This window comes from Danio aesculapii, chromosome 3 (genome assembly GCF_903798145.1).
Source record: "Danio aesculapii chromosome 3, fDanAes4.1, whole genome shotgun sequence".
In the NCBI taxonomy this organism is placed as follows: domain Eukaryota; kingdom Metazoa; phylum Chordata; class Actinopteri; order Cypriniformes; family Danionidae; genus Danio; species Danio aesculapii.
In genome coordinates, this window is record NC_079437.1 from 2,148,606 (window position 1) to 2,163,605 (window position 15,000).

General features: G+C 33.7%; 1 protein-coding gene across 1 annotated transcript in view; it reads left to right on the top strand.

Moving 5' to 3' along the window:
• The window catches only part of LOC130220640 (RNA binding protein fox-1 homolog 3), a 78,720-nt gene that overhangs the window by 49,583 nt on the left and 14,137 nt on the right, over window positions 1-15,000 (top strand). The window contains exon 8 of the mRNA XM_056452859.1: window positions 11,120-11,178. Within this exon, the coding sequence (XP_056308834.1) occupies window positions 11,120-11,178 (59 nt within the window). The remainder of the gene's footprint in view (window positions 1-11,119; window positions 11,179-15,000) is intronic.

The window sequence follows — 15,000 nt, forward strand, 5'->3', positions numbered from 1 at the left end:
TTGTCTCTGTCGCTCCCCGTGTTATACTGACATTGTTTGAGAGTCAGATCTAGACTGTTCCATAGTTTTACACCACAGACAGACATGCTCAAACTTTTTAAAGTTGTTCTTGTTTTCAACCTCCTAATATTTAGTTCTTCTCTCAGATTATATCCCCCCTCGTCGTTCTTCAAAAAACGTTTGTATGCATTTTGTAGTAGTTTATTCCTAGCTTTAAACTTAAATTGTGCTGATTTAAATTTAACCAAATCATTGAACTTAAGTATCTTTAATTTAAAAAATAAAGGATTTGAATGCTTCAATTACCCCACATTGTCTATGAGTCTAATTACCTTTTTCTGATATGTATTCCCCCATATTTCAACACAGTAACTTATATATGGCAACATGAGCGTGTTATATAATATATACATTGATTTATTGTCCAGGATAAATCTTGCTTTATACACTATTGCTACAGTTTTGACTAATTTTAATATCACATTATTTATTTGCGGTTTCCAACTAATTAGATGATCCAGTACAACACCAAGAAACTTAATTGCATATACTCTTTCTATAACTTCATTATAGAACTTCATTATATTACAAGTGTACAAGTGCGTATGAGAAAGTATTGCTCATATTTATTGCACAGTAGGGGAATATTTAACTGTTCATAAGGTAGACAGCCTGAGGAAAGAAACTTTTCCTGTGTCTGGCTGTTTTCCTGTGCTCTGAAGCGCCGACCAGACGGTAACAGTTGGAACAGGTAGTGTGCTGGGTGTGAGGCGTCCAGAGTGATTTTGCGAGCCCTTTTACTCACTCTGGAAGAGTACAGTTCTTGAAGTGTAGGAAGGGTTGTGCCGGTGATTCGTTCAGCAGTCCGGACTATTCGCTGTAGTCTACGGAGGTCGGGTTTGGCAGCTGAGCCGAACCAGACGGTGATTGAAGTGCAGAGGATGGATTGGATGACAGCTGAGTAGAACTGTACGAGCAGCTCCTGTGGCAGGTTGAACTTCCTCAGCTGACGAAGGAAGTACAGTCTCTGCTGGGCTTTCTTCACAATAGAGTCTATATGAATGTCCCACTTCAGATCCTGAGAGATGGTGGTGCCCAGGCATTATTGTGTAATGACAATAAAGTTGAATCTAATCTAATTATCAATATGTAAATCTATATTATAACTGCTTTTTAATTTCCCAAATAGTGTTGAAGTCATAAGATTTGCCCTCCTGTGATTTGATTTAATTTGTAATTTTTCAAATATTTCCCAAATGATGTTTAACAGAGCAGGGAATTTTTCAAAGTATTTCCTATTAAAAAAAATTCTTCTTATTTGTTTCTTTGACCATTATGGTCAATATTATTAGCCCCCTTAACCAATGTTTTTTTAGATTGTCTACAGAACAAACCACTGTCATACAATGACTTGCCTAATTACCCTAACTTGCAAAAATCACCTTTAAGTGAAGTTAACTAACTAATTTCGAGAGGATCACGTGCTTATGATCGCTTGCAGTTGGTCCCACATTATCCAATTTATCATTCACCAATCAGATGATTCCCCCCCCCCCCTCCACCCCTACTCCTCCTCCTTTCCTGGATGGGTGGCACAGTGGCCCAGTGGTTAGCACTGTTGCCTCACAGCAAGAACATCACTGGTTCTAGTCCTTACCAAGTGTTACGTGTTTAAGTTGTTAAGATATTAAAGAGGATGAAACGTAACAATCAGTGAGTCTACTGATGCTGGTGAATGAGAACACAACAACCACTTGTTAAGTGAAACAAATTAAGTATTTAATATTCAGTGAATGTCAGACAATGATTAGAGAATGCATTATAAATGTAATGTTAAATAATCGAATTAAAGAAAATAGGAGTGTTGCCAAAACAAAGAAATGAATATAACAAAACAATCTAACTAAACCCCAACCCACTAAACTGACTAACCAAAGAAAAATGCAGAAACAAAACCGTAATCTTCAGCACGTAGCTTAACTAAACTTCATAACCTCAAAACATAATTACACATGTGGCAACACCTCCTTAAACTAACTAACAAATAAATATCCTAAGCTGCTCACATTACTAGAGTTCTCGTAAAGTACACACTGTTAACCATTAGCAAAACAAAATCTCATGTAATCCAATTCTCACAAAGATCATTCAACTTCTCACTAGATAATAAACTGAGCTGCACAAGCATATCTAATAACGCAGTCTCTTAATAAAGAGAAAACTAGAACACAGCAAATCGTAAGCAAATCAACACAAATAAACAGGCTGGCCGACACAAGTGAGGAGACTGGCTGTGAGCCAAGCGCTCCTCAAGAACAGCGCAAGTGCACGGCTTTTATACAGAGCGGATTCGGTTCTGATTGGCGTGTCGATGGTGATTGACGGCTCCTTTGACCAATGGTTGCACACCTAGAAACAGCACATGACACACAGCGGAAAAGAGAGAAGAGCACGCAAAACAGAACAAACAAAACATACGTGAAACGTAACACCAAGCCAGCTGATGTTTCAGTGTGGAGTTCACACATTCTCCCCATGCTCGCGTGGGTTTCCCCCAGGTTCCGGTTTCCTCCCACCGTCCAAAAACATGCAGCTTAAGTTAATTGACTTATACAAATCAGCACTATGGACATGCTCCTAGTAAGTAGTTATCTCTTAAAAGCAATCGCTATCTGTTCATTAGCTACTACAGCAGGGGAGTTCTCGAGATCTACCTGAGCTCAAACTCCCCTCTCGCCTTGCAAACGGGAGGGAGCCCCAGGCTCGAGGATCTTATGAGCTCTCTCCCGGGACAGCATGCCAAACAAGCTTTATAATCAATTATCAGCTAAGTGTGAACTCTTGAAAAGAGTCTTTAAATGTCACTTTAAGCTGTGTAGAAGTGTCTTGAAAAATATCTAATCAAATATTATTTACTGTAATCATGGAAAGATAAATTAAATCAGTTATTAATGAGTTATTAAAACTATTATGTTTCGAAATGTGTTGAAACAATAATATACAGGGTGAAAAAAATATACAGGGTGGCTAATAATCCAGGAGGGCTAATAATTCTGACTTCAACTGTAAATGTGTGTGTGTGTGTTGGTGGTCCCGCTGGCCGTGGCCCCTCAGTAGTGAGTGTTTTGTGGTTGTCCTCGCTGTTCCTTCAGTGAGTCACTGATAAGGTGAAGCGGCTCCAGATAAACGGATTCATCTTCCCTCCGGCACTGACACACACACGCACACACATCTGTAAGGCGACTCACATCTGTCTCACACTGATAATGACACACTGACCCTCAGTGACCCCGCATACACACACACATGCTTCTCTCTCTCTCTTTCTCTTCTCTCAGCTCGTCTGCTCGTTCTTTTATATTTTTATCCTGGAAAACTGCAGATATGCTTTTCATTTTCTAAATCTTCTTTTCAGTTTGTCATTGGATTGATTTTATTCAAATGAGAGTCTGACTTGGAGGAATCCTGATCGAGCAGAGAGCGAGTGTTTAAAAATGATTACATTTCTCCTCTTTTGATGCTTTTCTCTTTCTTATTTTATTTTATTTTATTTTCTTCTCATTGTTCACTCAAACGTTCTAATATTTATTATTTTGTAGTTTTTTTCTTTTACTTCATCTTATCCCTTCTCATTTTTCTGTTTTTTCTTTTCATTTAATTTTCCTATATTTTTCCGTTTTTATTTTGTTTTTTACCTTTATATATTTTCTCTTTCATTTTATTTTATTTTCATAATTTTTTCCCTTTATTTTTCTTTCTTACAATTTTTCCTTTGTTTCATTCATAGATACAAATTCTTGAACTCAAACTTGCTTGGTGGATTACTTATGAATTGTAATTAGTTACTGATTACAAATTACATGACAATATTTTCAGTCAGCAGTATAATAATCTTAGATTACACAATTATGATGATGTAATTTGATTACTTTTGAAATACCTTTAGATTACTTTTGTGCTAACCCTGTATTATTTTGACATAAATACGGCATGTTGGATTACAAATTTATGGTAATGTAATTGGATTACTTTTGAGTTACCTTTAAATTACTTTTGTCAGCTATGTATTATTTTAAACATACAATAGTTGTAGTTAACAGTATAATACTGCATCTTAGATTGCACATTTATAGTAATGTAATCAGATTGCATTTATATTGCTTTTGTGCTAACCCTGTTAAATTCATGATAATTTAATTGGATTACCTTTAGATTACTTTTGCACTAACTGTGTATTATTTTAACATACAATATTTGTAATCAACAGTATAATAATCTATCTTAAATGACTCATTCATTAGATTAGATTAGATTAGATTCAACTTTATTGTCATTACACATGTACAAGTACAAGGCAACGAAATGCAGTGCAAGGCAACGAAATGCAGTACAAGGCAACGAAATGCAACGAAATGCAACGATAATGAACCTTTAGATTTCTTTTGTGCTAACCCTGTATTATATTATAGTAATTAAAGTAATAATTTAATTGGATTCCCTTTAGATTACTTTTGCACTAACTGTGTATTATTTTAACATACAATATTTGTAATCAACGATATAATACTGTATCTTAGATAACACATTTATGGTAATGTAATCGGATTACCTTTGGATTAGTTTTTGCTGACCTTATAGTATTTTAACTGATATAATATTTGTAGTCAACAGTATAATACTCTATCTTAGATGACTTATTCATGATAATGTAATTGTAGTACTTTTGGATATCCTTTAGATTTCTTTTTTGCTAACCCTGTATTAATGTGACAGCTAATTATCGTATGTTAGATTAGAAATTTATGGAATTGTAATTTAATTACTTTTGGATTACATTTAGATTACTTTTGTGCTAAGTATGTATTATTTTAACACAGTATTTGTAGTCAACAGTATACACTGTATCTTACATGACTCATTCATGATAATGTAATTGAATTAATTTTGGATTACTTTTATGATAACCCTGTATTACTTTACATTTACATTCAGTCATTTAGCAGACGCTTTTATCCAAAGCGACTTACAAATGAGGACAAGGAAGCAATTTACACAACTATAAGAGCAGCAGTAAACAAGTGCTATAGACAAGTTTCAGCTGTGTAAAGTCTAAGAAGCAAAGCAATAGTAATGTTTTTTTTTTTGTTGTTTTTTTTTGAGAGAGAGAGAGTACAGTTAGTGGTATAGCCAGAGAGGCAGTTAAGATTAGGAAGGAAAGTGGAGACTAAATAGTTGAGTTTTAGTCGTTTCTTGAAGACAGCAAGTGACTCTGCTGTTCTGATGTAGTTAGGGAGTTCATTCCACCAACTGGGCAGATTGAATGTGAGAGTTCGGGAAAGTGATTTCTTCCCTCTTAGGGATGGAACCACGAGGCGACGTTCATTCACAGAACGCAAGTTTCTGGAGGGTACATATATCTGCAGAAGTGAGAGCAGATACGAAGGAGCAAAGCCAGAGGTCGCTTTGTAAGCAAACATCAGAGCTTTGAATTTGATGAGAGCAGCAACTGGCAGCCAGTGCAAACGGGTGAGTAGCGGAGAGACACGTGCTCTTTTGGGTTCATCAAAGACCACTCGTGCTGCTGCGTTCTGAAGCAGCTGAAGAGGTTTGATAGAATTAGCTGGAAGCCCGGCTAGTAGAGAGTTGCAATAGTCCAGTTTGGAGAGAACAAGAGCTTGAACAATGAGTTGAGCTGCATGTTCAGATATGAAGGGTCAGACCTTTCTGATGTTATAGAGTGCAAATCTGCAAGATCGAGCAGTTCTAGAAATGTGGTCAGAGAAGTTTAGTTGGTCATCAATCGTTACTTCAAGGCTTTTTACCATTTTGGATGCAGTAATGGTTGCCCCATTCATCTGGACTGAAAAGTTATGGTGTAGAGTCGGGTTGGCAGAAACTTTAAGCATTTGACAGATAAGTACTCTATGTTAGATAAAAATGTATGGTAACGTGATTGGATTACCTTTGAATTACCTTTAGATTACTTTTGTACTAACTATGCATTGTTTTAACATACAATATTTGTAGTCAACAGTAAAATGTAGTATCATCTTAGATGACTCATTCATTATAATGTAATTGGATTACTTTTGTGCTAACCCTGTATTGTTTTGACAGACATAATATTTGTAGTAAGTGGTATAATACTGAATGGCAAATAACGCATTTATGGCAATGTAATCAGATTACTTGTATATTACCATTAAATTTCATTTTGCTGACCCTGTATTTATTTAAACAGATATAATATTTGTAGTCAACAGTATAATACTGTGTCTGAGATGACTCATTCATAATAATGTAATTGGATTACTTTTAGATTACCTTCAGATTACTTTGTTCTAACCCTGTATTTTTATTTTACCTTTATATGTTTTCTATTTTCCTTTTATTTTCTTGCAATTTTTTTTTTCATTTTTTTATTTGTACAAAATTAATTTTCTCTTTTATTGTGTTTGTTTATATTTGGTTGCCATTTCCTTTTATTTACCTTTTTTGAATTTTGTTACTCTTTTTTTCTATTTAATTTTCTCACTTTTTTCTTTTTTCTGTCTTTTTCTCCTTTTTTATATTTTTTAAATATTATTTGTTAAGTTTCTTTTTGTTTTCTCTATTTTTTCTTGTTATTTATTTTTCTATTTCTTTTTCCACATTTGTTTTATTCTTTTTGTTTCCCTTTTTCTTTTACTTTCACTTTCATTTCCTTTATTTTCATTTCTTTTTTCTTCCTCCGCTTTTTCTTCTTCTTCCTCTTCCTCTTCTTCAGTGGTGTGGTGGTCTGTTATATATTTAGCGTGGGCTTTCTCTCTGTGTCCTGATAAAGGCATGTTCAGTGTATTGGGCCGGAGGTGCTGACAGTCTGATTTATTGCCGAGTGTGTTCACAGGCAGGGCGTCCAATCAGCACAGTCCCGCAGGAAGTTCACCACGCCTGCTCCTCCTCACTTCCTGTCCCCATGGGAGGGTCACATGACCTCGCAATCCTCCACTAAACCCCTAACCTGATTTCACTCAATTCAGCTCATCCCATAATGTTCAAGAGGCTTCATTCATAGATACAAACTCCTGAAAACTTTTGAAATCGAAATAGGTCACTTATATTGCTTGGTGGATTACTTATTAATTGTAATCTGTTACTGATTACAAATTACATGACAATATTTGTAGTCAGCAGTACAATACTGTATCTTAGATTACACATTTATAGTAATGTAATCAGATTACTTTTGGATTACATTTAGATTCCTTTTGTGCTAATCCTGTATTATTTTGCCAGATAAATACTGTATTTTAGATTGGAAATTTATGGTAATGTAAATGGATTACTTTTGATTTACCTTTAGATTACTTTTGTGCTACCTATGTATTATTTTAACATACAGTATTTGTAGTCAACAGTATAAAACTGGATCTTAGATGACTCATTCATGATAATGTAATTGGATTACTTTCGGATTACTTTTAGATTACTTTTGTGCTAACACTGTATTATTTCGACAGACATAATATTTGTAGTTAGTGGTATAATACTGTATCTAAGATAAAACATTTATGGTAATGTAGTCAGATTACTTTTATATTAACATTAGATTACTTTGTGCTAACCCTGTATTATTTTGACAGCTACAATATTTGTAGTCAACAGTATTATACTGTTTCAATAATTACACATGTATGGTAATTTAATTGGATTAGATTTGGATTACCTTTAAATTACTTTTGTGCTAACCCTGTATTATTTTGACAGACACAATATTTGTAGTCAACAGTATAATACTGTCTCTTAGATAACTAATTCATGATAATGTAATCGGATTACTTTTGGGTTTATTTTAGATACCTTTTGTGATACAACTATTTTTGACAGATACAATATTTGTAGTCAGCAGTAAAATACACTATTTTAGATTACACATGTATGGTTCTGTAATCTGATTACTTTTGAATTACTTTTAAATTACTTTTGTGCTAACCCTGTATTATTTTGTCAGACAGAATATTTGTAGTGAGCAGTATAATACTGTATCTTAGATTACACATTTATGGTAATGTAATCAGATTACTTTTGGATTACCTTTAGATGACTTTTGTGCTATCCCTGTATCAATATGACAGATACAGTATTATAGAGCTAATTACAAATATTGTATGTTAGATGACTAATTTGTGGTTATGTAATCAAATTACTTTTGGATTACCTTTAGATTACTTTTGTGCTAACCCTATATTATTTTGACAAACTCAATATTTGTAGTCAGCAGTATAATACTCTAAGATTACATATGTATGGTACTGTAATCTGATTACTTTTGAATTTCTCTTAGATTACTTTTGTGCTAACCCTGTATTATTTTGACAGACAAAATATTTGTAGTGAGCAGTATAATACTGAATCTTAGATAATACATTTATGGTAATCAGATTACGTTTGGATTACCATTAGATTACTTTTTTGTTGACCGTTTAATATTTTAACAGATATGTGTAGTCAACAGTATAATACTGTATCTTAGATTACACATTTATGGTAATGTAATCTGATTATTTTTGAATTACCTTTAGATTACTTTTTTGCTGACTCTGTAATATTTTACAGATATAATATTTGTTGTAAACAGTTTAATACTGTATCTTAGATTACACATTTATGGTAATGTAATCTGATTACTTTTGGATCACCTTTAGATTGCTTTTGTGTTAACCCTGTATTATTTTGACAGATACAATAGTCGTTGTCAGCACTATAATACTCTGTTTTAGATTACACATTTAAAATAATGTATTCTAATTACTATTAAATTACCTTTAAATTACTTTTGAGCTTATCCCATATTATTTTGACAGATACAAAGATAATAAAATGGGGGTGGGGGGGATCATCAATATAACAATTTAATTCTCTCTATCTCAATTATAAAACATGACGCTTTAGTGGAAGGCACTTTTTTTTCCTCCTTACCTGTTTACATCCCTACATCACTTCAGAAACGCACAAACCTGTGCTGACTTTAACTTTCTGTGTTGATTAGTGATGCAGCACACACATTATCAATGCAAATCGTCCGCACAGGGCAGCCCAAAACTCCTGCAGTGAAAGTCTGTGTGTGTGAGCAGCACCTCCTGGTGGCAGTCCCACACCTTCATTGGTGTTGTGTGTGTGTGTATTTGTCTGGCCAGAGAATGTAAAGCTGTTCTCCTTCTGACGCTCTGATTAATGTGTGTTATTAGCGATCTGCCTACTGACAAATGAGCTGCACTCCACCTCACAGTCTCTCCTGATTATGATACAAGCGGCAAATCAGCAGAATCTGCTCGCTTTTCAACTAGAACCAAGACTGATGCCTTTCAATCCCTGTAAAACTACATCTGAAGGCATCATGTGCTCACTTTTGAGGCTGCGTCTTTAACCCTGCACAGCCTGAGATGTGTGTCAAATAATTGTCAGACCTATCTTTACTGTCTGAAGAGGAATGGTTTATTGAGCCTTTGGAAATGTATGCATATGCCTTATTTTGTTCATGCTGCACTTATAAATATGGAGAAGAAAACACACTCACTGTAAAAAAAAAAAAAAAAAAGTGAGGATCTACACAATTGATTTGTGTTGGGACAACATGAAGGGATTAAGTTAACCATTTAAGTGGATTGGATGTAAAACAATTACATTGTTTAATTAAGAGTTTTGGTGAAATGACCTAAATTACATGATCAAATCTGATACTTGCATTTGAACATTATTATATTTTTAAATCAAACAATCAAGTAAACCAAAGTTGCTTCGTTCCAGTGAGTGTTTATCCTGAAATTTGCAACACAAACTCATTCAAAATACATGTTTCAGTCTACTTTTTATTTATTTATTTATTTATTTTGTGGAACTGCCTAAATGTACTGCAACATACTGCTGTTTGACTGCAGTTTCTAGGTAAAATTACCACTAGGGGTCAGTGTGATGACAATAACTTTTGTTCCTGTTCACACTTACGACATTTCCAGCGACACATTATTGAGGAACAAATGATTATTTTCAGCTAATTCTTTGCAGAACACCAAATAAACCACAAAACAACTTAACGACATCTAAGATTTTTCATCGAATGCGTTTGTGTCACCTTTTTATCTCCATAAAGTCAACTTTTCTGGTGTGGTCAGTTTGCTCAGTAGCTTACCTTGTTGCTGCAAACCACTCCGGTTCGAGTACAAGTAAAGCCTACTTCTACAAAAGAGAAGTCAAGGTAAAACTGTATGATCGCAGTGCACTTTTATCTTACGTTTGCTTTTTAAAACACGAATCCGCTTGTTAAGTGTGACGTCACATGAAGCGCCTCTCGAGTCCAAGCGCTCTATCAAACTGTATGGGGAGAATCATCAAATGGTAATAATAAATGTTTACGAATCACTGTAATATTTCAAAAATCACGATCGCTATATATATACTATAGATCGCTATATTGTATACACTATGATTTTATATAAAGATGTAATGTGTGATAGGATTAAAAAGTGGCCATAAACAAATATTTTCTCAATTTAAATGAGTAGCGGCTTGGAACCGGAAACAGTATTTCATATGTCACTCAAACGTCACGACTTAATAAGAGGATTGGTTGGGTTTAGGGAAGGGTTTAGGTCAGTGAATCTTCTCCTGCATGTGGATAAAGAGGACGTGTGTCTGAAATGTGTAATGTAATTTAGATTCGCCGTAATATAGATAGTGCCCCTCTAGTGTATTTGTCATCTGAAAAGTGCAACAAAACGTACCCGGAGGAACGTATTTTATATTTCGCAAAAATGTAGCCACATTTTTCCAATAATAAGTGTTAAAGAAAGGCAAGGCAAGTTTATTTAAATAGGACATTTCATACACAAAGGTAATTCTAAGTGTTTTACATAAGCAAAAATCTAAGAAATGTAATAATATCATTAATGGAAATACTACTAATGATATAAATAAATAATATCAAATATTACTAATCACAAATCTAAAAATCTGTAGAATTTACACAACCAATCTGCAGTATTGTTCTTTCACTTGGCTACAGATCATGTACGTAACTGTGTTTAACCTGTACTCGAGTGATGTTTGTCTGGTGATGTTTTGGTGTTTTGTGTGTTTTCAGGGTGGATATGCGGCGTACAGATATACTCAGCCTGCCACGGCTACAGCGTACAGCGACAGGTACAGATTATACACACACACACACACACACACACACTGAAAATCACATTTCAACAATCATCACAGCACAGAAACATGATCAACCAGAGCAAAAATCCAACATATTACCTGTTTCAACTCTCAGCCAGACAATAAGACGAGGAAATGCAACAAAAGCTTAATAAGCATGCAATGTTACTGCTTCAGATGAGTAAATCAGAATACTAATATTAATAATTCAATTCAGTTAGCTTGAATTAATGGTACGTTTCTGTACATAATAACAAAATGTGAATAACCGGTTATAGCCACTTAAGGGGATTTACACCTACCTAAATCAAAACAGTAACAGTTCTTGACCCCAGTGAGCTACAAACAAAAACTAGGTATCATTGGAAAGAAGACACTTTGAGCTTTACTATGGTCCATTTATGGACCAAGTTATACATGAAAAGGTATTGAGAAACAAAACTTGCACTGTGATCAATATTTGTTTTTTATTTACACATATAGGAAAACATTCTTGTAATAGCCTAGAAGAAAACATGTCTTGAAAGCCAAGTGTCTTGTGAGTTTATATTTCAAATTTGATGACGATAGCATGCAAATTAAGGTTATTAATGAATCAATTCAACAGTGTTATATTTTAATGCATAGTTTTGTAATAAAACATTGTAGATGTGAAGCAGATTTATTTTAGAATTTTATTTTTCTCCTTATGCATTTGTTTATTTTTGCTTGATTATATGATTGAGAGTTTATTCTGTTTTCATTTAAAAATTCTAAGCTTCAGTAATCATGCCATCTGCTATCAGTATAACGCATATTTTTCTATAAGGTTGTTTACATTAAATATGTGTTTTTTGTTTATAAAATTATATTAGTAAAAGTTAATTTTTAGAAAGCCTGAAAATATAAATGTATCAGTATATTAGGCAATTCATATATTAGTAAAATGTAGACTGAAATACATCTGAACTGTGACTTTAACTGTATCTTATACAGTATTAGACAGTTATGATAACGTAATCTGATTACTTTTGGATTACCAATAGATTCCTTTTGTGCTTACCTTGTATTATTTTGACAGATACAATAGTTTATTTAGCAGTATATTACTGTATCTTAGATTACACATGCATGGTAATGTAATCAGATTACTTTTGGATTACTTTTAGATTACTTTTGTGCTAACCCTGTATTATTTTGACAGACAAAATATTTGTGGTCTGCAATATCATACTATATCTTAGATTACACATTTATGGTAATGTAATCAGATTACTTTTGGGTCACTTTTAGATTACTTTTGTGCTGATCCTGTATTTTTTTGACAGACAAAATATTTGTGGTCTGCAATATCATACTATATCTTAGATTACACATTTATGGTAATGTAATCAGATTACTTTTGGGTCACTTTTAGATTACTTTTGTGCTAACCCTGTATTTTTTGACAGACAAAATATTTGTGGTCTGCAATATCATGCTATATCTTAGATTACACATTTATGGTAATGTAATCAGATTACTTTTGGGTCACTTTTAGATTACTTTTGTTCTAATCCTGTATTTTTTTGACAGACAAAATATTTGTGGTCTGCAACATCATACTATATATTAGATTACACATTTATGGTAATGTAATCAGATTACTTTTGGGTCACTTTTAGATTACTTTTGTGCTAATCCTGTATTTTTTTGACAGACAAAATATTTGTGGTCTGCAACATCATACTATATATTAGATTACACATTTATGGTAATGTAATCAGATTACTTTTGGGTCACTTTTAGATTACTTTTGTGCTAATCCTGTATTATTTTGACAGACAAAATATTTGTAGTCGACAGTATAACACTGTATCTTAGATAACACATTTATGGTAATGTAATCAGATTACTTTTGGATTACTTTAGGATTACTTTTGTGCAAACCCTGTTATATTTTGACACAATATTTGTAGTCAGCAGTATAATACTGTATGTTAGACAAGTCTGAGGAATAAAGAAAAAATTCAACAAGACAAAATCTGAATACAATGTCATTTTAATACAATGCGATTCTTCTTAAGGAAATACATGTTGCTTTAAAGGAGTTTTTACTGGAAAACGAGACAATAATTCTGTTCATCCTGATTAATGAAATGATGGTTTGCAGTGTGCTGAAGTCAATGTTGTGCTTTCAAAGCAGGTTTCTTGCCAGTCCAGACTGAGTCAGCATCTCCACGCACACACACACACATTAAAGCGTACAGTATATATCCTGCGGCCGAGACCCAGTGTTTTCTTATCTTCTCGCCGCAGACCTTCATTTGCAAGCTGTGTGTGTGTTGAAGAATATATGTAATGTATAAATGAAAGGAAATGACACGTGTTGTGCTTCCTGTTCAGGATTACAGCATTCACTTCACCTTCACACACCTCGGGCTTGCTTTCATTATTCTCTCTTTTTATTCTCGGCCATTCTTCAGTATTTTTTCTCTTGTTTTCCAGAATAAACAGCTGAACATTAAAGGGTTTTACATTTACTTGGGCTCAAAATGAGTCACGAAATTCTGAAGTTGTAAAGAAATGCAGTTTTGCTGATATCTTAAATGAGTTTTTCCTCAAAACAACAAAATAGTGACTGTGAAAACTGAAATAATAACTGAAATCATTATGTATATAGTGATATAGAGCTGTAATGCACTCAAAACCTGCCAGAACTGCTTCATCTGTGCGTTTATCTGAAAATAACGGCACGCCTTAAAAGTTTTGAATTAGCGTGAGATAGCATTGGACAGACACTTTTTTTTGCTTGAGATAAATATTTTTTTCGAGTTGAATATCAGTTCAGTCGTACAAAACTTTTAAAAAAGAGACATGGCACCAAACCCCACCCCTATACCCAATTGTCATCGGAGGATGAGCAAATCGTAAAAAAATGTACAAATGCGATTGTACAAATACATTGAATCAAAAAGTTGCGAATTGGCTTGAGATAGCATTGGACAGACACTTTTTTTTTGCTTGAGATAAATTTTTTTTGAGTTGAATATCAGTTCAGTCGTACAAAACTTTTAAAAAAGAGACATGGCACCAAACCCCACCCCTATACCCAATTGTCATCGGAGGGTGAGCAAATCATAACAAAATGTACAAATGCGTTTGTACAAATACATTGAATCAAAAAGTTGCGAATTGGCATGGGATAGAGTTGGACAGCCATTTTTTTATTGTTGTTGGTGAAATTTAATTTTTTTTAGTTCAGTTCAGTCATACGAAAATGTACAATTTTTAAAAATGAGGCGTAGCACCCAACCCAACCGTCATTGGTGGATGAGCAAATTGTACTAAAATTTGAATGCTATTGTACAAATACATACCAATTAGCCACTAAATCAAAAAGTTACGAATTGGCGTTAGATAGCATTGGACAGACATTTTTTTTTTGCTTGGGATAAATTTTTTTTTCGAGTTGAATATCAGTTCAGTCGTACAAAACTTTTAAAAAAGAGACATGGCACCAAACCCCACCCCTATACCCAATTGTCATCGGAGGGTGAGCAAATCATAACAAAATGTACAAATGCGTTTGTACAAATACATTGAATCAAAAAGTTGCGAATTGGCATGGGATAGAGTTGGACAGCCATTTTTTTATTGTTGTTGGTGAAATTTAATTTTTTTTTAGTTGAATATCAGTTCAGTCACACGAAAATGTACAATTTTTAAAAATGAGGCGTAGCACCCAACCGTCATTGGTGGATGAGCAAATTGTACTAAAATTTGAATGCTATTGTACAAATACATACCAATTAGCCACTAAATCAAAAAGTAACGAATTGGCTTTAGATAGCA